This window comes from Gordionus sp. m RMFG-2023, chromosome 1 (genome assembly GCF_954871325.1).
Source record: "Gordionus sp. m RMFG-2023 chromosome 1, tfGorSpeb1-WG-v2, whole genome shotgun sequence".
In the NCBI taxonomy this organism is placed as follows: Eukaryota; Metazoa; Nematomorpha; class Gordioida; order Chordodea; family Parachordodidae; genus Gordionus; species Gordionus sp. m RMFG-2023.
This window is the reverse complement of record NC_088775.1, coordinates 46,953,761-46,973,970: the sequence shown is the minus strand read 5'-3', so window position 1 is coordinate 46,973,970 and position 20,210 is coordinate 46,953,761. Positions and strand designations below refer to the sequence as shown.

At 26.9% G+C, this 20,210-nt stretch overlaps 1 protein-coding gene across 4 annotated transcripts in view; it reads left to right on the top strand.

Moving 5' to 3' along the window:
- The window catches only part of LOC135922905 (protein vav-1-like), a 112,872-nt gene that overhangs the window by 75,554 nt on the left and 17,108 nt on the right, over positions 1-20,210 (top strand). For all 4 annotated transcript variants that reach the window (XM_065457421.1, XM_065457422.1, XM_065457423.1 and 1 more), the window contains 5 exons: positions 2,441-2,500; positions 8,998-9,072; positions 9,394-9,518; positions 10,746-10,825; positions 15,530-15,646. In XM_065457421.1, coding sequence (XP_065313493.1) covers positions 2,441-2,500; positions 8,998-9,072; positions 9,394-9,518; positions 10,746-10,825; positions 15,530-15,646 — 457 coding nt within the window. The remainder of the gene's footprint in view (positions 1-2,440; positions 2,501-8,997; positions 9,073-9,393; positions 9,519-10,745; positions 10,826-15,529; positions 15,647-20,210) is intronic.

Genomic DNA, 20,210 nt, shown 5'->3' with positions numbered 1-20,210 from the left:
GATAGTGTTAAAAAATTGTAAGGCAATGTATTACAACTATAACAATATTAATAATAATGTACCTCCTGACGCCTGGTTAGATTTAAGAGAAAAAAAATAAGTCTTATGTCCAGTAAATATATCCTTGGAAGGTAACGGTATGTATATATAGCGTGTCCTGTTCCATAGGCATCTAAGTTCCCTATAATTTTAAAGTTGGTCCCTGAAAACCATTATCCTAATAAGCTTATTATCGTTTGTTTGTTTTTTCCTTTATTCCTCTTTGTCATTCATTGGAGTCAATATCGTATGTCCCCATAAATCCTCAAGCGATGCTCGCGTTACTCATCATTTTTATAACATTATTATTATTATAGTGAACGGGATAATTATCATTATTATTATTCACCTTCCATGATTATCATTGACGTTTTCAATATCGTTCGTCCAGTAGAAAGAAAAAGAAAAGGGTTATCAAAAAGGAAAAAAAAGCGAAAAATTACCATCACCCTCATCATACTTCATTCTATCGATAGTTTCCAAAATAATCTGTGCCGAAAGCAAAAATTGTCATTCAACTCCGGGAGATGTGGAGAAAGGAAAAGCAAGTACGAGAGTAGTCTCATTCCTCCTAACGATTCCTGCTCTAGTTCAGCCCATGTCTAAGCATGTATTATGGGTGTTCCTTTAGATTTTTTTTGTTTTTGCTGAGTGCCAAAAAATCTGTAAACGAAAGATTGATCAAGTCCATTTCCTTCAGACATTTTGCCAGCCAATAGTATTTGGGAGTTCTCTGCCTCTCATAATCTGATGTCCATTTCATGGACGAAAATATCATATTTTCTTGTCAATGTTTTAAGCAATGACTAAGTAATTCTAACCTCCTCAAAGGAATGAGTCGATTGATTGGTAGTATGTCGCACCTATTCCAAAGAGTTGAGTTTGAGGTGTTGTATGGGTAGTATGTTTTAGTAATTTATCTTAGACATTTGTTTATAAAGGTTTGGGATGTGATAATATTGCTTTTAGTGCCCTGTCATGTCTCTAATCCGTATGGTTAAGATGGGTAGAATTAATGATCTAATTTGATTTAATAATATTGCCCATGCTAATATTTCTCAGATACTGACTGATAAAGTCATTGTCAATGTACTTGGTTGATAATCCTCATTTATCATGATAATTAAGCTCAATTCCCTGGTACAACAATTTTGTGTCACCAGATACTAATGATTAAGATAGCAAATAACTTTGAGATGATAAAAGAAGCTCTATAGCAGGGTTGTTAGAGATATCCTATATATGTACCAAGGCAGATATTTGGACACATAACAGAAGGTAAAAGCTTATTTATATTTATAAATTGATCTATTAATATTTTTAGAGCTTATTTGGAAACTAAGACTTTAAAAAGAAGATCTGTAGGATTAGCCCTCAAAAGAATAATAGGATACCGGACATACGATGTATTTGCAAATAAAATTTATGATTTATCCCAATTTTAAACTAAACTGCCATATATCAATTCCGATGATGCTAAGATCAACGTGATAGGCTCATGGTATAGCTGAATAGTCTCATACCAAACAAAGATACCTTAGTTACAATCACAAAAACGACTTTCACTGATAATTTTTTTGAAATAAAGGATTCTAATATAATAGAAAATCCTCTAGACGCCTTTTTTAAATCTAAAAATACTCAAATATAAATTTTCTTATAATAAAATATGTATATAAAATTAAATGCAGCCTTGCTATCAAGTGCTAGTGTTGAGAGATTATTTAGTTAGGCGAAACTTATATTTTCTGATCGTCGCTCTAGACTTGGGAATGATAGTATAGAAATGATTTTATTATTAAACAAAATAAATAAAAAATGAATATTACCATAAATAATTATTTTTATTACATAAATTATAGTCTTTTTACATAAATTTTTTTATAATCAAAATTAACTATATTTAAATATTTATAAATGTTGATTTTTATGTATTATATACTATACAATTACATTATAAGCAAAAAATAAAACAAATTTTTTACTTTTAAAAAATAGAAGCTAATAGCTCGCTACTTTTTTTGACAAATAGCGGTAGCTCGCTACTTTTAAAGATAGGGTTTAACAACTCTGGGAAATACTTTGAATGGCCGTGAAATACTAAGTAATCTAAAATTAAGTTTACACCTATTTTCTGATTTGAAAGTCCCATCAAAAATACTTAAAATCAATGGTTAGTGACCAAATGTGGTCATCACAAGTTTTAGGATTGTATGGACTTATAATAGGTCTGTAATTTACGATTTTAGTTTTCACTGATGCTTTCTCACCATCCATCGGAATTAATTTATAAATGACAACATTATATAATTATGTTTTTTTTTGAACTATAGAAAAAAATTAAGTTCTATGGGGAAATTAAAGTTGCAGGTAAATATATTTAAAATTTTTTATCCAACAGAAAGAAAATGTGGATACGCGGTGCATAAGCAATGCATAGAATTGTTAGACGTTGGATGCGGTTAGTAGTTAATTTTTCACTTTCTTAAAGCTTATTAAAATTAATCCTTCTTTTAATATTATGAACTTTGTAACTGAACTTCAACTAATGTAAACTTAAATAATAGCCATATTTATAATTGTTCAATATGATATTTCTATTATTTACTATAACTTAATATTTAATATAGTGTGTGACATCGAATAAAGGTGAAACCCTAGTTAAAAGTCAAATAGGCTATGGTCACCTCTTATAAAGATAATGCCATTTCTGTTTATGGTTAAAAATGGCCTCCAACTTACTTAAAAATAATGTGCCAATACCATAAAAAAGACTAGTATCATTTGATAACCCTTTGACGAATCTTCAAAGTTATTTATCACTGATAACTCGTTCGACAGGATATATTAAACGGGCGATTAATAGCAAAAGTCTCCTTATGAAGTAGTAGAATGACGAGAAAGATTGGGAGCGCCTTTATTTTTAGTTAGCTGTAGCCAATCATATAGAAGACAACCCTAAAATTAAATGCAGGAGACGATCTGCAGAAGGCGCTGAAAATTTTAAATAAATTCTGTATGCATTCATCATGTTAATTTTGAATTAAATTTCAAGTTTAACAAAATATTTGTTAAAAAGCTAATACAAAACATTATGTAAACGTTACTTCAAAAAAAATATCATTACGTCAATAATAAGGAACGCGTTACGGCTACTCCGTTACCTTAAACAAAATTATAATAATATATTATAAGATAAGATATTTTTATAATTTTTTATTTATTTTTAACAATTAATTTTCAGAATTTTGATAAGATATGCAAGAGAGTGCTCAGCACATCTTTCGCCGTGCTAAACATACGTTCAACTAAGGAAATTTATATCATAATTATTATATAAAAAGTTTAATTGGGGAAATTTATTAAAAATTAAGGAATAATCATTAATTTGTAAAAAGCCTAGTAGATCATCTTCAAAAAGATCTTCATTCAAATCCTCGTCAAAAAATTTTTTCTTTATCAGAAAATGTATGTGTGTTGAGTCTGCTTTTTCTTTGTCAAGATGTTTTCTCAAACTGGAAATAAGTTCATGCGTTCTACCTTTGTTGATCTAGAATTTATCCAGGACGAATCTATAAGTAGCAGGTGAATTATTGCTGATAGTTTTATTCCTTCTTATAGATGTGTTCGAATTTATTGAAAATAAATATAATCAAAATATAAATTGTAAACAATATTTCAACTATACTTTTTATCTATGTCTTACTGGATTGCATTAATAAGTGGCTTATAAAACTTGAAATTATTTAAAGTAATTTTTTTAAGTTTTAATATTATAATAGTTATCGTGAGAGTGAGATATTCAAAATGTTCTAAAATTAATAGAGCCGTATCAACCAGTTCAATAACATATGAAATCATTTATACATATATTTTTATTAACACTAACCAAACCATACAAAATATTATATATAAACGACTTGTCATTATATGGAAATATCTGCAATTCGGATTTAACACAAGATTCGTCAAATTGGTTATTCTCCTTAATAAGATTATTAATTTAGCGGATTTATAAAAGGAGTTCAGATATCTTCCTATTACCTTAAAAATGGCTTCACAGTTTTGAGACTGCCTATATTTATTCCACAATTGAAGAAATATTTGAGTTGGGACACAATTTTACAAAGTGTAGACTTTGTACCCTTAATTTTAGGGTGGAAAAAAAGTTTCATATTGGGACCAGGGCAGGTTAAATAATCGTCTGAAGAAATATGTACAATTGACATAATATTCTTTATAAAATAAATTAATATTGACTGAAAATTTAGCAACGAAAATATTTTAAAAAAATGAAGGAATTTGGTGGATGATCTGACTAAAAACTCGGCTTAAATTATTTATAAAATTAAAAAATAAATAAAAATAATTTTATAATTCAATAAAATATGTTTTTTTAAGAAAAAATTTAAAGTAACGTTTTGCATTACCGTTACTCGCTACCTCTAGTAGAAGGTAACAAATGGCGTTCCTGTTAGAGGTAACGACGTTACTTTATAGCACTACAAAACATTTATTTTTGACTGACTATGAATTATAAGGGGACATTTAACCGAGATATTTTTAAATAAAAATTATTAATTTTTGAATTTGAATTAAGATAATTTAATCTCCCTACCCGCCAAAATATTTTTTAAAAATAAGAAAAATAGACTGGCCGGGGGTTTTCACTATACAATTGGGTCTATGCATTATATATTTTTTAAAAACTGTTGGTAATAATTAGGGCTGTGCCGATATTAAATACCAGATCGGCACCGATATTTAGCGTTTTCCGAAGATATCGTTTGGGTCGATGCCTGTAAAAACCGATCCGATCTTTTTACTTTTCTTTTTTTTGTTATTTTATGTATATTTATTTTACATTAATAATATTTTCTAAATAATTTTTTTTTTAAACAATGTAAAAACACAACACCACTTAATTTTATTTATTTTTTAAATAATTTATAGTATTTTAAAAGTTTTTTATAAAAATAGAAAGGAACACCCAATTTTATTATTTGTATTTTAAATAAAAGAATTTTTTAAATATGATATTTGAATTATGGAAATATTTTACAAAAGGCAAAGATGATTTTGCAAAAATGCGTTATCTGAGGAATTCTAATTTCATGAGGAGGAATAATGAAAAATTCATTTAATACTCCCAATATCCGTAAACTTTTTTTATTATTGTAGAATAAAAAAATTAAATTAAATGCATAATTCGATTTTTTTTATAAAAATTATTGATTTCTTAATTACATTTGGTTCAAAGCTGGTGTAGAATCAATATAAATATCGGATCGGTGAAAAATTTGTGGATCAATACAGCCCTAGCAGTAATATATTCAAAACAGGTGACCTGTCGAAATCTCAGATAACAGCTCCATGCTTAACAATTTAAAATGATATAAAACCAAGCCGAACCCCTATAACTGAACCTATATAATTCTATATTTTTATGAACCCAAACCATACTATTTATAAAAGCTAACTGAACCGTTAAAACCAGTTTAAACAGGTTCATGTAAATTTTTTATTTTATAAACTTTAAATAATGTTATTTAAAAAGAATGCATAATATATTTTTTTTCTTTAGTATATTTATCTCCAGTCATTATTTTTTAAAGCTATTATATAATGTTATGTAAGATATATTACTAATAAAACTAATTCATGAAAAAATAACGACTTTTGAAATATGTAACAATTTTTATTCATCACTCTTCAAATGCATGATTGAAATAAAGAAAATACCACTATAAGACAAATCTTGCATTCTATGCATGTCCATTTCGATCTCAATATCAAATAATATTATCAGACTAAGAAAATGGCAGCGTTGTAACAGTTGTTTATTGCGAAGGGCCTCGGAAGTCTAATCCTCTCATTCCCGCCAAAAAATTATATTTTTCCAAAAGTGTTAAATTTGAATCCCTTTTTTCCTTATTATTTTTATAAAAATTATTATTTTTATATAGTCAAAAATCTTTATCATATTTTTTTATAGCCACATAGAAAATAGATAGAGAAGCAGAAACTTTTATTTTTTAATTTTTATATAAATTTTTATAAGTAGCCATCGCTTCTGCTTTATTTAAGTATAGAATGAGATCAACTAACGACTAGCTTTGGTGGAAAATAGCTCCATTTTTATTATGTTTTGATTCAACTCTAAAAAGAGTAAACCAAATTTTTATGCGGAAACTATTTAGACTCGATCGAGGTTTAAACTTAAAGGATAGTTTAATTCTGAAAAAAATATACTCTATCCAAAAGGCTTAGGGAATTTTTTCGACTGTCAGGATTTCGCTAGGGAAGAAATAGCCTAATTTTATCAAAATCTTTTAAATGTTTAAATAGGAATTTGAAATGTTAAAATATTTAGGTTGTTAGGATAAATCAATTTACTATGAAAGATATAATAAATTGCGATTTTTTTATGTTCTTAGGTATTCTTTTGTCAATTGTTTATTGATTGACTAATATATAAGAAAATAAATCATTAGGAACATGTTGACAATAATAAAATATTATGTAGGCAGCGTTTACATGACAGAAAATTTATTGAGGGCGAAAACCTCCCAAATCTGCCCCTACCCCCAAAAAAATTTCCGTACCCTTCGGCTGCGATATCTAGTCACCCATTATTCTCTAACAACCCCATGATATTAATTTTAAAATCTTATGATGAGCCACCATCAAAACAATTCTAATTTTTTAGACCCGTAATACATCAGTTGGTAATAATCACCGAGTTGTTACTGAAGGAAAAATGAGCTAGGGATAAATTTATCGTTTTATCCTTTTATTTTGAATTATGTAAATACGAATAAAAATAAAGTTACATACCAAAAAAAATTTTTTATAACGTTTGTACAATGTTTGTTTCTCTATAATCGCATTTTTCTCTGCTTATATATTATGCTATAAATCGTTTAAGTTAATCGATCATTTAGCAAAAAGTAAAAGTTAATTTTGATATAATTAAATCATGTTAATTCGTTTAACAAAAAAAAATATAAATTTTAAAACTTTACTTAAAATATCTTAAGGACATAAAACAAAATCGATCACTTCAACAGTTACTAACCGTATTCTAAATATTAGCCATGAGTCTTTATAATTTCAAATACGACTAAAATGGCATCTGTGAATGAATGAGAAATAAATATTTATTAATGAATTTATATCATTTATCTTTAATCTACAAATCTTTTGAATACCTACCCCCCCCCCTCCCCTCACTTCAAAAAAATGGAGGCAAGTCGCTCCTACCCTCTCACTCATGTAGACGTTGTATGTAGGCAAATATTTACGGATGTCGCTCGATTCAAAAATTCCACTTTTATTAAAAAATCTACCATTGAAATAAATCCAAAACTATTAAGATTAAAAATAAAATAATTTATAATTTCTCTAGAAAGCATCATGAAGACCTCTCTAATGTATAGCCTTGAAAACGAGAATTAATAAATTTTAATTAAATTATTTATTTTAGAAATTCTTTTTAATATATACTTTATTCAAAAAGGAATTGGCCTAAAAACCTAGATGCACGATTTGGCGAAATAAATAAATATGATGAGCTTTGACAATATATCGTTGATGATATTACTAATGAATTTTTTTTTAAATATTTACTATTTGAATTCTTTATCCTATAGCTGAGTTTGAAAAGAAAGGGCTTTCTTCTTATGATTTTGATTATGGTGGATAAACGAACGAGTTTAAGAGTAAATAATTCCTCAAATTTAATGTTCATAAATATTAATGGACTTTCCATATCGGAATGGATTCCAGATCTATATATCAAAATATGGAAAAGAAATCATCATAGGCTAATGAAATCTTTTTAAAGAAAAATACAGCCCAGAACTAAGAAATGAAAATTTATGTTTGCAATAAAAAAAAGTCGATTTTATATTTATCATATTTTTTGATAATATATTTAATAAATCATAGCCCCCCCCCCTCCACGATTTTAAGCAACATTCACTGATCTTATACAAACTTGTATTAATGCACTTGATGAATGTATAATGATAGACAAAACATTTCTTTTCTTAAGTTCAAGTTAATATTATTATTCCAACTCCGAGGACCATTTTGAATCATTATAGAATGAAGGAAAATAACAAAAGTCAAAATTCGGCACACTATGCAGCAAAACAAGAACAATTAGTAAGTACCCTATAAATTCTTTAACGGCATCGAATGGATACATTTTTAAACCCTAGCCGGGACTATCTATTAGCAGGAATATCCATGTTTGTCCCAGATACTCGGGTTTTGGACGAGAGAGTATTTTAATTATTGATGTATATTCTATTCTCAGAGAAAACAGGATTGGAAAAAGATATAATATATTGGGTGATATTTTATACAAATAAAAATTGACAATGAAATTTTTTTATATCATAAAATAAGATAAAATTATTTATAGAGCTACATATGTATACCTTATATATAAAGATAATAATTACTGAACCTTCATTAAAAAATTTTAGACCAAATCTTAACATTTAAAAAATTTAATTCTTTTCCTGAACTGAACTTAAACCGTTATAATTTTATCTTCTTTAACCAAACCAATATACAATAGCGGGAGGGGGCGCTCAGGGGCTAAGTCCCCTGAAAAATTCGAAGAGCTTCCGCAAAATATTTAATTTTTTTAATACCTCTTGTAAGTTAGCTAAAAAAAAGGTAATTTTTAAATAATATTTTTGAGTCCCCTGAGATAGTGAAGGCTAGTGACACTCCTGCCAATATATCAAAATGTTTGGCACTGATGCTGCTACAGTTTCGAATTTTAAGTTAGGTTTCGCTGCTATGACATTGTGGTTATTGGCGGTAAGAAAAGTCTCCAAATTGCCTTCCACTTATTCTTGCCTAAGTTATTATTATTTTAATATTAATTTAAATGTTTTTATATAAGTAGGGTATATTATAATATTTATTTAAATATTGAAGAACCAATTCAAAACAATTTGATGGCCGATTCCCATACATCTCAGCCGCCTGTCGTGCCGATACGGGCTTTCGATGGTTAGTTAATTTTACTTTATTTATCAAAATCTTAAATCAAATTAAAAATCGATTGTTCTATCAAAAGATACTAGTCTGATTAAATTTTCTTTAGCTTCTATAAGTAAGTATTCATGCTGATTTCAAAAACATAGTTTATACGTTATTCTTTAAATATTTTATACTAGCATCAACATCAATATTAATTACAAAATATTAGTTGTTATCTTCTAAAGAATAATTATTATAGTCAAGAATATGTTCTATTTAATAATATATTTTGACCTAATTAATCATCTCAGATAATTGTTATTTTGATGCGACTAAAAAAATATGTACAAGATTTGCCTAATAAAGAGTCGAAAATAGCTAAAAATTATTTAGAAAAGCCTAAAGACACCTTACCTATAAATGGTTCTTCATCAACTACTCACAACACACCACGCAGGCATCAAAGCTCTATCGAAGTAATTTTAATGAGTCCCTTGGTTATTTAAATTTTTCTGTAACTATTTGTTCAGTTGAAATCTCCTGTTTACACCTCTAGACATAGTTATCTTCATGATTTTCGTAAAGGCGACTGGGTAGTTTTTTTTTACCATACACTTTAATAGAGAGTTTTAGGCCCATTTTTTATAAACTTTTAGCTAGATAGTAATTTTTTAAAAATTTCGAGTTATAGTCATTGTTTTAAATAGTCATAACTAATGCCAAATGAGGGTATGATCATCTTCTCTTGGTTTTTAGGGAAGACCAGGGATGGGTGGCAAACGAGGTGAGAAGTAAATGCATATAGCTTTTTTCTCTAAAGACTAGACATTTAAAAATATGTTTTTATGCATGTTATCTATGGTTAAATTTTGGGGAAATAGGAAGTGTTTTTTTATCATTACCAAAAAAACGAGTAGTTTTGTTTTTTATTTTAAACAAAATAATCATTTTAAATTTTACAAAATTTCTAATATATTTTATAAGCTTTAACTACTGATTAAACTTGTTTCCAATTTTTTTTAATTTTTATAGAAAAGACGCTATAACGAAATAAAGTCGGCCATTACCACCGGGGTTGAGTGATAAGGGGTTATTGTCAACTAAAAATGGATGAGATAATAGCCTCGTCTTGACAAATTTTTTAATCAAAATAAAATAAGAAAAATTGAATATTTTTGCCTATCTTTAACCAAAATAAAGGAGAGGGAATATTGGATCCAATGTACAAGGTTGGAAATAGTCACACGCAAATTGTGGCAGTAACTGACTCTGTTTGATTTTTTTGTAATTGAATTACTACCTATAAATTGCCAATTTTATCCAATAATAAAAATGTGTTTTTCTTGTTTTTAATTTATGTTTTCCCTTTTACCTCATGTACCTTGCGATCTAACCCAGCCATGACGCATGATGGCAAAAAAATGACCTTTACTAAATCTTAAATATTGCCCACACTATATGAGTAAGTCATTCTCCTTTGTTTTGTAACATATTAAATTCCGTTGAAGCCAATTAAAAATTTTATCACGATATAGCGAAATCTTTACCACCCGATCCATATCTCCCCTAGTATATTCTTGGTATTTTTTTATAATAATATTTTAAAAACGCACCTCCTCATTCTTTAATTTATGTTTCTTTCCTTCTATTCATAATATCAAAAAAACTTATATTTTTTTAAACTTTAAAAAAATTATAAATAGATTGGTCATAGTAAATCGCCGAATATCAACAATCAAATTTCCAAAAATTATTATAATCTCAACTTGAATGCCAAATCATGGTTTAATAAAATAATTAATACAAGGAACTTGAACCCTTATGTATAATGGTTACATTAAGGCTTATAAATTATTAACTTTACAATTTGAGAGAAAATAAATACAAAAGTTTATTAGGGTTTTTAAAAAAATTTGTGATATCTTATATAAAATAATTCAAACCCTTATAGCGAGAAGCTTCTTAAAGTACCTCCTTAAAATATGCACCGTCTGGAGGATTGGCTCATTATTATTTTTTTATTCAGCAAGTAAATTTAAAAATATATATATAATTACAACAACTACACTGTTTTGAGCCGAGTTAGAGATTTTTCCTATTAAAAGGAATTTTAGCTGAATGAACGTTTTACAGGAGCACTTGATGTAAAGACAACATTATATTTAATTAAAGGTTTTTTAAATTTGGATAATCATCATATAAAGATAATGTATTATTATTGGATTATGTGAAATTTTATGTACCTTCATTATCAACAATATTTTGTCTTTTTTGGTCAAAAAATTTAATATCATCAAATGATAGGGGTTTCGGGCATGATTCACTTGTCTCAGGCATGTTTAATATTTCCGCTCTAATTACTTTCTTCTTGCCTTATCCAAGGCCAGTCAGTTTTAAATAATGGATGAAGAATTGCAGCAATAATATTTTCACTATCATAAAGATCTTTAACCCGATAACATTATATTATTAATATATAAATAATTATTTAATTTAAATTACCTTTTTTTAATGCTAGCAAATATAACATTCTTTAAAGGTTGACAAAATTTGCACATCTTCTAGGAATATAAGTATATGTGTTATTGGTGGTGTATAATAACCCAGATATCATGTATTTTTCTCCAAGTATATTAATAGCTTTAGTCACTGGTTGCATAATCTAATTTTTAAGTTGTAATTTTCTAAAAAAGATTGATTTAAAATTACACTACAATATTCTTTTATAAAATCATTTACATGTGATGTGAATCTACACAACTTTAATTTATCACATAATAAATCAAATTTTATAGGCACTTCATTTAAGAATGGTAATATTTTAACCAGAGATTTATAAAAAGTACCCCACTTGATTATACGGGATATGGAAGTTGAGAATTTAATCTCTTCAAGTTTATTTTTTAGATTCCACAAACTTTGGCATTTTGATATAGCAATGTTATATGCTATCTTATAATCATCATTTAAAAGGATGTTGCATCTGTGTTGCCAAATTTAATTTATGGCAAGAACATCTTCGGTGCCTAGGAAGGTAGCCAAGGTCATTTATATCATAATTAGTTAGCTCAGAATACGACATTATATCTTGTATTGAGATGCATTCAATGTCTGAATTATTATTTTCCTCCATTAACGGGGTGCTAGATATTTTAAAAAATATATTAAAAAAGTTACGCATACCGAAAAGCCTTTAAAAAATTTGTTGCATTATCTGATATATTTTTATTTTGGATGTGATACTCCTTAAAAACAGCAAGTAAAGCTTTGTTGATTACATTATATGTATGCCTGCACGTAAGTCTTTGACAGGCTAAATAGCTATATTTTTATTTTGGATGTGATACTCCTTAAAAACAGGAAGTAAGGCTTTGTTGATTATATTATATGTATGCCTGCACGTAAGTCTTTGACAGGCTAAAATAGCTGAATGCCAGAGTCAGCCATCCAACGCACTGTTACACCAAGGAGCTATTTGCATAATAAAAGATAAGCAAAGGTATAGTTTGCTTTTGTAAAAAAACAAAGATAATATATCACTGGCTTAATATATTTTAAATAATACATATGCTAGAACAAATCTTTTATACCTAAAGGAAGATCTATATATGAATCAAGAAATATATTTTATGTTTAATCATGTCTAATTTTGAAGATATTAAATTTTACAATATCTTATAACTATTCCTGACCTAATTGTTACGCAAATATAAAAATTCTAAGATGCCCAATACAAATTATAACACATATTATCAAGACATAAGTATTAATTTGACTAGTATATTTTCTTTTTTATTTAAATTTCCTCAATCTGTAAATCTAATTTATCCTTGCTGATCCTTTAAACTTTGTTTTCCCACTAAAATTAATTTTAGTTTGTTTTAATTTATTTGACGTGGCCGAATTATTTTACTTATTATCTATATTTGTGTTATATTTAAGGTTATGATGTTTTCTTTAAAAAAATATTTTTTATATTAATTATTCATAAAAAATATTAGGCAAAACAAAAATCTTGTTATATATATAGTTATGTGAAAATAAACTTACAGAGATGTGTTTTATTAGCTGTGTTTTTGGAAGACATGGTATATATTTAATAATAATATTGCCTTACTACCAGTCATCTCTTTGTGAAATTTAAAATATTTTCAAAACTTGGTCAAGGCAAGTCCACAGATTTTATGATAATTTGTTTTTTGATGGTTGTTGCAGATTTTTTCGGCATCTTTGTAACTGTTTAATGGAGTTTTAACAAGATTGTTAAACTTAATTAAATTTCTTCCGGCATATTTAGGGCCAAACAAGACATATCTTGCAATATGCTCCATTATCTCGAAAAGAGTTTGCAAACCACAACCATCTGATAAAATAGCAGGTTTGAAATTTTAACTTTCTATTAGCACAAATAGTTTCTGGATATTGATTGAGGGGTAAAATAAATCTATTATTTAAGAAGTTTACGCTTTTTTTCTAAGCTAATATTATCTTTATCAAAAAATTGGCTATATCGTATAAATGATCATTGTGCTCTAGTTTTGTATTGTGAAAATAATAAAATATTATGTATATTATAATAACACTTCACAAATAGGTTTATTCATAAAATATAATTGTTACAATTTATTATTTATTGCTGATATCTTGACTTTTATCTATATCATCAATTATTCTTCCATTTGTAGTTCCATTATTTGTATTTTTAGAGGAGGGATTTTAATTAATAGGAGTAAATAAAATATTTAAAAAATTATCTTCTATATCATATCATCAATATATGTAAAAAATTTCCATAATTTAAAAGTTAAAAAAAATTTAAATTATTTGACGAAAAATTTAAAAATTGTAGATACATATTACGCCAAAGAAAATTTGAGAAATTAATTCATGGAATAAATTAGTAGATGAATATGATAAATAAATATAATTATATATAAATTTATAAGAAATAGGAATGATTATTATAATATATAATTTAATATAAAACAATAATATTTTTGAAAAATATTTCCGGCATCAGCATTTTTGCTTTGGGTAAGGGGGGGGGGGGCTGCATACGCCATTGCTTTCTACAACTATTACCAAAACAACTTGTCCTTAATAAATGTTTAAGTTTTAGTTAGATGTATCTAACAAGATTTTTTTGTTTAATATTACATTGAATTCTTATAAACTAGCTTTTTATAAATAATTGATATAAATTAAATATTTATATATATATAATATATATTTTTTGAGAACACATCATACCATACCTATCTTTAAAAATAAAGGAAGTAAAAAAAATCGGCAACATCAAATAAATTAAAACAAATAGAAATCCTGTAATGATGAATTTATTGAGTTAAGAAATACTCTGAAGTCTAAATGAAAATAATGTGCATACAAACCTATTATAGTATGTTATTCAAATCGAGCCCAATTTTGTTTCCACAACAGCTGTTTTTTCTGTGTTAACCAATTGTGATTTAAGTGACTTGGGCTCCTTTCCAGTCACGGTTCTTCTTGTCTTACATTTAACTTAGTGGCTACACAAGTTGCCAACAGATCATTTTAGAGAATGATGATTACAAGAAAGCTTACAACATTGTCATATCAAAATGTTAACTTTGTTGAATTTCCAAAATAAATCTGGACCTCATCTTAACTAAGTAAAAAAAGATTAAAATGTTAACTACCATATCCCATATAACGAAATGGGGAAACCCGAATTTTTAAAAAATAATTAGTACAAGTATATGATATATATTTTATTTTTATTAAATATATTCTATTCTCTGGTATTTTTTTCAGTGTAATTATTTTTATATTAAATAAAAAGATTCGTTATATAAATGATTTATAATGTACGGATAATATAACACGTTACAAAATATAACGCTACGTTACCTTTTTAAGTATGTAACTAGTTAAGGTTTCATAACAGGCTAAAAAATTAATTTTAATTATAAATACTAAATACCTACAAATATTTTCAATTATTTAAATATAAATATTTCTACCAATACTTTTTGGACAAATAAATACTTTGACAAATACTTTTTGCAACTCGATTTTTATAGTAATTACCATTCAAAAAATCAAAACGGAAATGAATCGTTATAATGAAAATCGAGACGTAACCGAAACACCACTATAAATTTTAACAGTCGACGTTTATCCAACCATACCTTAACCATTATGCATAACTCTTCGAATTCCTGATTTAAAATATTTCATTCTTTTTATTAAACCACAAATTTAACGTGGAATATTTTTATAAATTTTTAAACAAGGATGAATTATTTAACAATATCCATTGCAATTTTTTTTACGTATGGAGATTTTTCTTAACTTCCAAACTTTAAAAAAAAATTGCTATATACTTATCTTCTTAAATTTATTTTTATGGGGGTGGTGGGGGGGGGGATATATACGAGAAAAATTATCGAAAATAAAACGTTTTTTAAGGTTTTCTTTTTGATAAATTTATTTTTATGTTTTTAAGGTTTATAGGGGATATGAATCGAGAAAAGGCTAAACTTTTACTACAATCATGTCCCTCAGGTACCTTTCTAGTTAGATTCAGCTCCCAACAAGGCGGTAACCCGGTTATAACTCTAAAGTTAAATTATTTTATTTATTTATATTTTGCATTCATTGTCCATTACTTTTTAACATGATTAATTTTGACAATATTTTATTTAGAGTAGCGCGCAACCTCTGCATATAAATTTCAAAAAAAACTGCGCTGCCCCTATTTTCCAAAAAAATACCACAACTTATAGCTAATAGCTACTGTCATAAAATAACTTTGCTACTTTGCTCTTTATTTTTTTAGAAATTAATTCTTTTAATAGTATATATCGACGACTAGTGTTGTTAATCGACTGAGTCGAAAACTGACTAATCAACTGACTTGAGTTATGAACTTGGGTCGTGAACTCAAGTCGACTCGAGGCGTGAACATGAGTGGACTAGAGGACGAATATTTCATATTATTTTTTATTATTAATAGACAAAACAATTATTTTTTACTTAATACTTCCAATTTGAGTCGTGAATACGAATTATATACTTGAGTCGATTAGAGGACGAATAGTTCTATGAACTTGAGTCGTCAAATTAAGTCGAATAGAGGACTAATATATCAAATTAGTTATTATTATTATTTAAGATATTTGTCCTGCTTTTTAGACTTCTAACTTGAGACATGAATACGAATTATATAAAGGAGCCGACTAGAGGACGAATAGTTATATAGACTTGATTCGCCTAGAGGACGAATATTTTAAATTAGTTATTATTAAAGATATTTGTTTTTTACATTTTTTACTTTAAACTTCCAACTTGAGTCGATTAGAGGACGAATATTTTAAAATAGTTATTTTAATTGACAAAACAATTATTTTTTACTATATACTTCCAATTTGATTCGTGAATATTCAAATGATATCGAGTTCAATTTTGCATGTTACTTTAGGCTAAATAATTAGTGTTGCTAAATGGCTCGAATTTAGCTGATTTAAATTAACATTTTATCCAAAACAAATTTGATACTTCATTATCTTATTCCACATTTTATTGATCAAATAAGTTCTTATTTACATTTTTTGATTGAATACTGTATTCTCAAATAATAAAATATTTAGCAGGTATCTGAATATTTAGAATATCTTAACCAATATTTGAATTTTATATAAGAAAGGCAAATAATAATCAAAACTATGAGCGGGCGGGTGAATTTTCTAGCACTCCTCATCTGTATTTAATATATATTTAGTATTTTATTTTTATTGTCCCTTTTTTAATCATTCTTTTAGATAATTATTTTATTTATTCATTAATTGTTAACAACTATTAATATTTCTATCTGCAGAGGTACCATTTGTACGGCCCAGCCCAGATTAAAGAATTTTCGTCCCGGCCCTGATTTTTTTCAAAAATTTTTTACGGCCCGACCTGGCCCTGGTTCAAAAATTTTAGGCTCGGCCCGGATATTTAAAAAAAAAATTTGGATTTTTTAAAATTATATTCGACCTGGTATATACAAAAAATTGATTATTTCGTATTTTATCATATTTTTCGGCGAGTATTATTAGGACGACCCTTTATCTGATTACATAATAAAACAACGAAGTCGGAAGAAGAAAGACAACACAGAACTTCAATCGAATATAGCAGAATTGTTTACTAATAATAACGGCTACACCATTAAAAACATAATAGAACATTACCGCCATAAAGTTGGGCGAGTCAGCTATATCAAAATGTATTAAATTATTGAGTTGGAGCCGGAAAAGGGTTGGAAAAGAACCCGATAGGAGAAATGCTTCAGATATAATTCAAACTCGAAAGGAATATTGTGACAAGATGAAAAATATTTCTTTTGAAAATGCTTCTTCCTAGACGAAAGAGGGTTTAATACCCATATAATTTCGCACTATAGGTGGGCACCCTTTGGAAAAAGGCCATCTGTTACTCCTTCCAAAGAAAAAAATATATCAGTTTTATACATAATAGGAATAAGTGGATCGAAAAATTTTACAATTATAGATGGGGCTTTCACTGCCATAAAATTCAAAACATACCTCGATAAATTATATTTTACCATCAAATTAATTGCTAATAATGGATAATGCTCCTATTCATCGAGCAAAAATTAGTGAAAATTATCCAAATATCATATTTTTACCACCCTATTCGCCACAATATAATACGATCAGAAATTTTTTCGGAGTTATTAAAAATCAAAACCAATCGATTTCTCTTAAATCAAACCGAATAGAAGTTATTGATATTGTTACGAGTATTTTGAGCAGTTATTTTACATACAATTTTTCAAATTTTTATTCTCACACCACAAAATTCATTGAAGATGGAATTTGATGTATTCCTTTAAATGGATGAATTTTTAATTGATTTGTACATATATTTTATTTATATAGGATAAATAAATAATGGTTTTTTTTAAGGTGTCTCGAATTGATCATAAATAAATCTAAAGAATGAAGTGAAATCACTAAATTTGAATTTTCAATTCATGTTTATTAAGAAATTACTCATATTTCATAACCTGAGTTCCAATCTTTAGATATCTTAAAGTAAAATTAAAATATTGGAATTAATATTTTAAATTGAAAAAAATTTATAATGTATATTTTAAAAAAAGTTATTGTAAAAATCTTAAAATTTTTTTTTTTAAAATTCTCATTTTCCCACCACTTAAACTTGTGTCCAAAACATAAAAACTATATTCGATTCAGTAGCATAGCCAGGATTGATCCATGGGGGGGGGGGGGTTAAAAAAATTCTGGGGCCTTCGCCCCCAAACCCCTTAAAAACTTGCCATTGTGCATTATTAGTGTCTAACAACAATAGTAGCCTGCCTACATGAAAAAAAAATTTAGTAACAAAATTTTGGCCAAATTTATGATTAATACGACTGAAAACATTATTCTGAAAATTTTATCAATGTTTAGTCTCATGTAAATTAATTCAATCCATTCAGAGAAAGAAGAATAAAATCGCCCCCCAAATTTCCCATTTTTTATGATCACTTAATATATCTTATTCTATGTAATAATATACAATAAAATAAATTTCAAATTGTAGAAATTTTATACAGATTAGATTAAAAATTTATTCTAAATAACTATATTTAAAAAAAATAAATCACAATAAAATGTAAGTAATTCTTGTACGGTATTTAAAAAAATCTAAACAATTATAATTAATACAAATGAGTATATTAACAAAACATAAAAAATTCTTATTAGAGATCTACAAAAGTAAGAAAATCGGGTTCGGGCTGGGTCGGGCCTAATATTTTTTAAAAAAAAGTTCGGACTGGGTCGGGCATAATATTTTTTTTAAAAAAAATCGGGCCGGGTTGCGTAGAGCCTTGGAATTTTTTTAAAATATATCAATTTTATGTTAAATTTTTTATGTAAAATAAAAATATTTGATTTTATTTATAAAAATGAATTTCAATATTTAAATAAATTCGGGTTCGGCCGACAAAACTTTTTTAAAAAAAATTCGGACTTTTTTAAAATAATTTCGGGCAGGGCCGGGCTTGAAAAATTAGGCCCGATGCAGATCACTAATTCTTAAATGCGATATTTTTATTAAAAATAGTATAATATATAAATATTATGACTAAGAATTCATTATAATTACGTTTTGAATTTAAAAATTTTATGACTAAGGACATATTATAATAATATAGCAATTTTATGATTTGAATTTATAAAGAGAGGTCTACTTTTCTCTGAGATTTGACTAATTCATCTAGAATCAAATTTTTATCTAGAATAATCTCCTTATATATATTTAATATTGCGAATCCATTTAAACGGCTTTCATCGGTGCTATTTCTTAAATTGGTTTTTAGCCTTTTCAAAGTTGAAAAAGACCTTTCATTAGTGCAGGTGTTAATAAGGTAGCTAAAATAAAAAGCAATGTTTTGATATTAGGCAGGGAATCTAAAGTGCATTTACCTATGGAAAAGGCCTCCAAAGCATATTTTGGTCCCAAAGAGTACTTTATTCTGTCAAAATTTTTATACCAAAATTCGACATCACAAAGTAACTTATCATACGATCCTAATAATTCATCAAAATAAAACTCTGAGAAAGTGTATTCAGACTCAACCGGCAAAAGAAAATAAAAGCTGTTTAAAATAAAATTGTGACTAATAAATCTTTCCTTTAATTCAAATAAAAATGTATCAATAATGGGAATAAAAATATTTATTTTATAAAAATTATCAATCGTAGATGCATCAACATTTAAGCAATTGATCTAGAAACTACTCTAGGTTTATAATTTTAATCCCAAACATATTAGCGATCACCTTTATTTTCTCATTATATTTACCAATTAAATGATTTTTCTTTTATTTAAAAATTATAAATTTACAATATATTTTTATTGTTATTTAATATTTTACATATTATTTTTAATATATATTTTTAAACCATGTTGTCATTAAAAATTCTGATTTGTTTTTTCAAATATATTTCATTCATATCGTATATAATTTTATTTATAAATTGAAACCTTTTTTTAAATAAAATTATTAGCAATAAGAAAAGAAAAGAAATTTTTCAGAAATTATGGGGGGGGGGGGCGCTACTGATTCAATTCATAACTTTGACGTTAGTCTACATTAAAATTTAAAAACT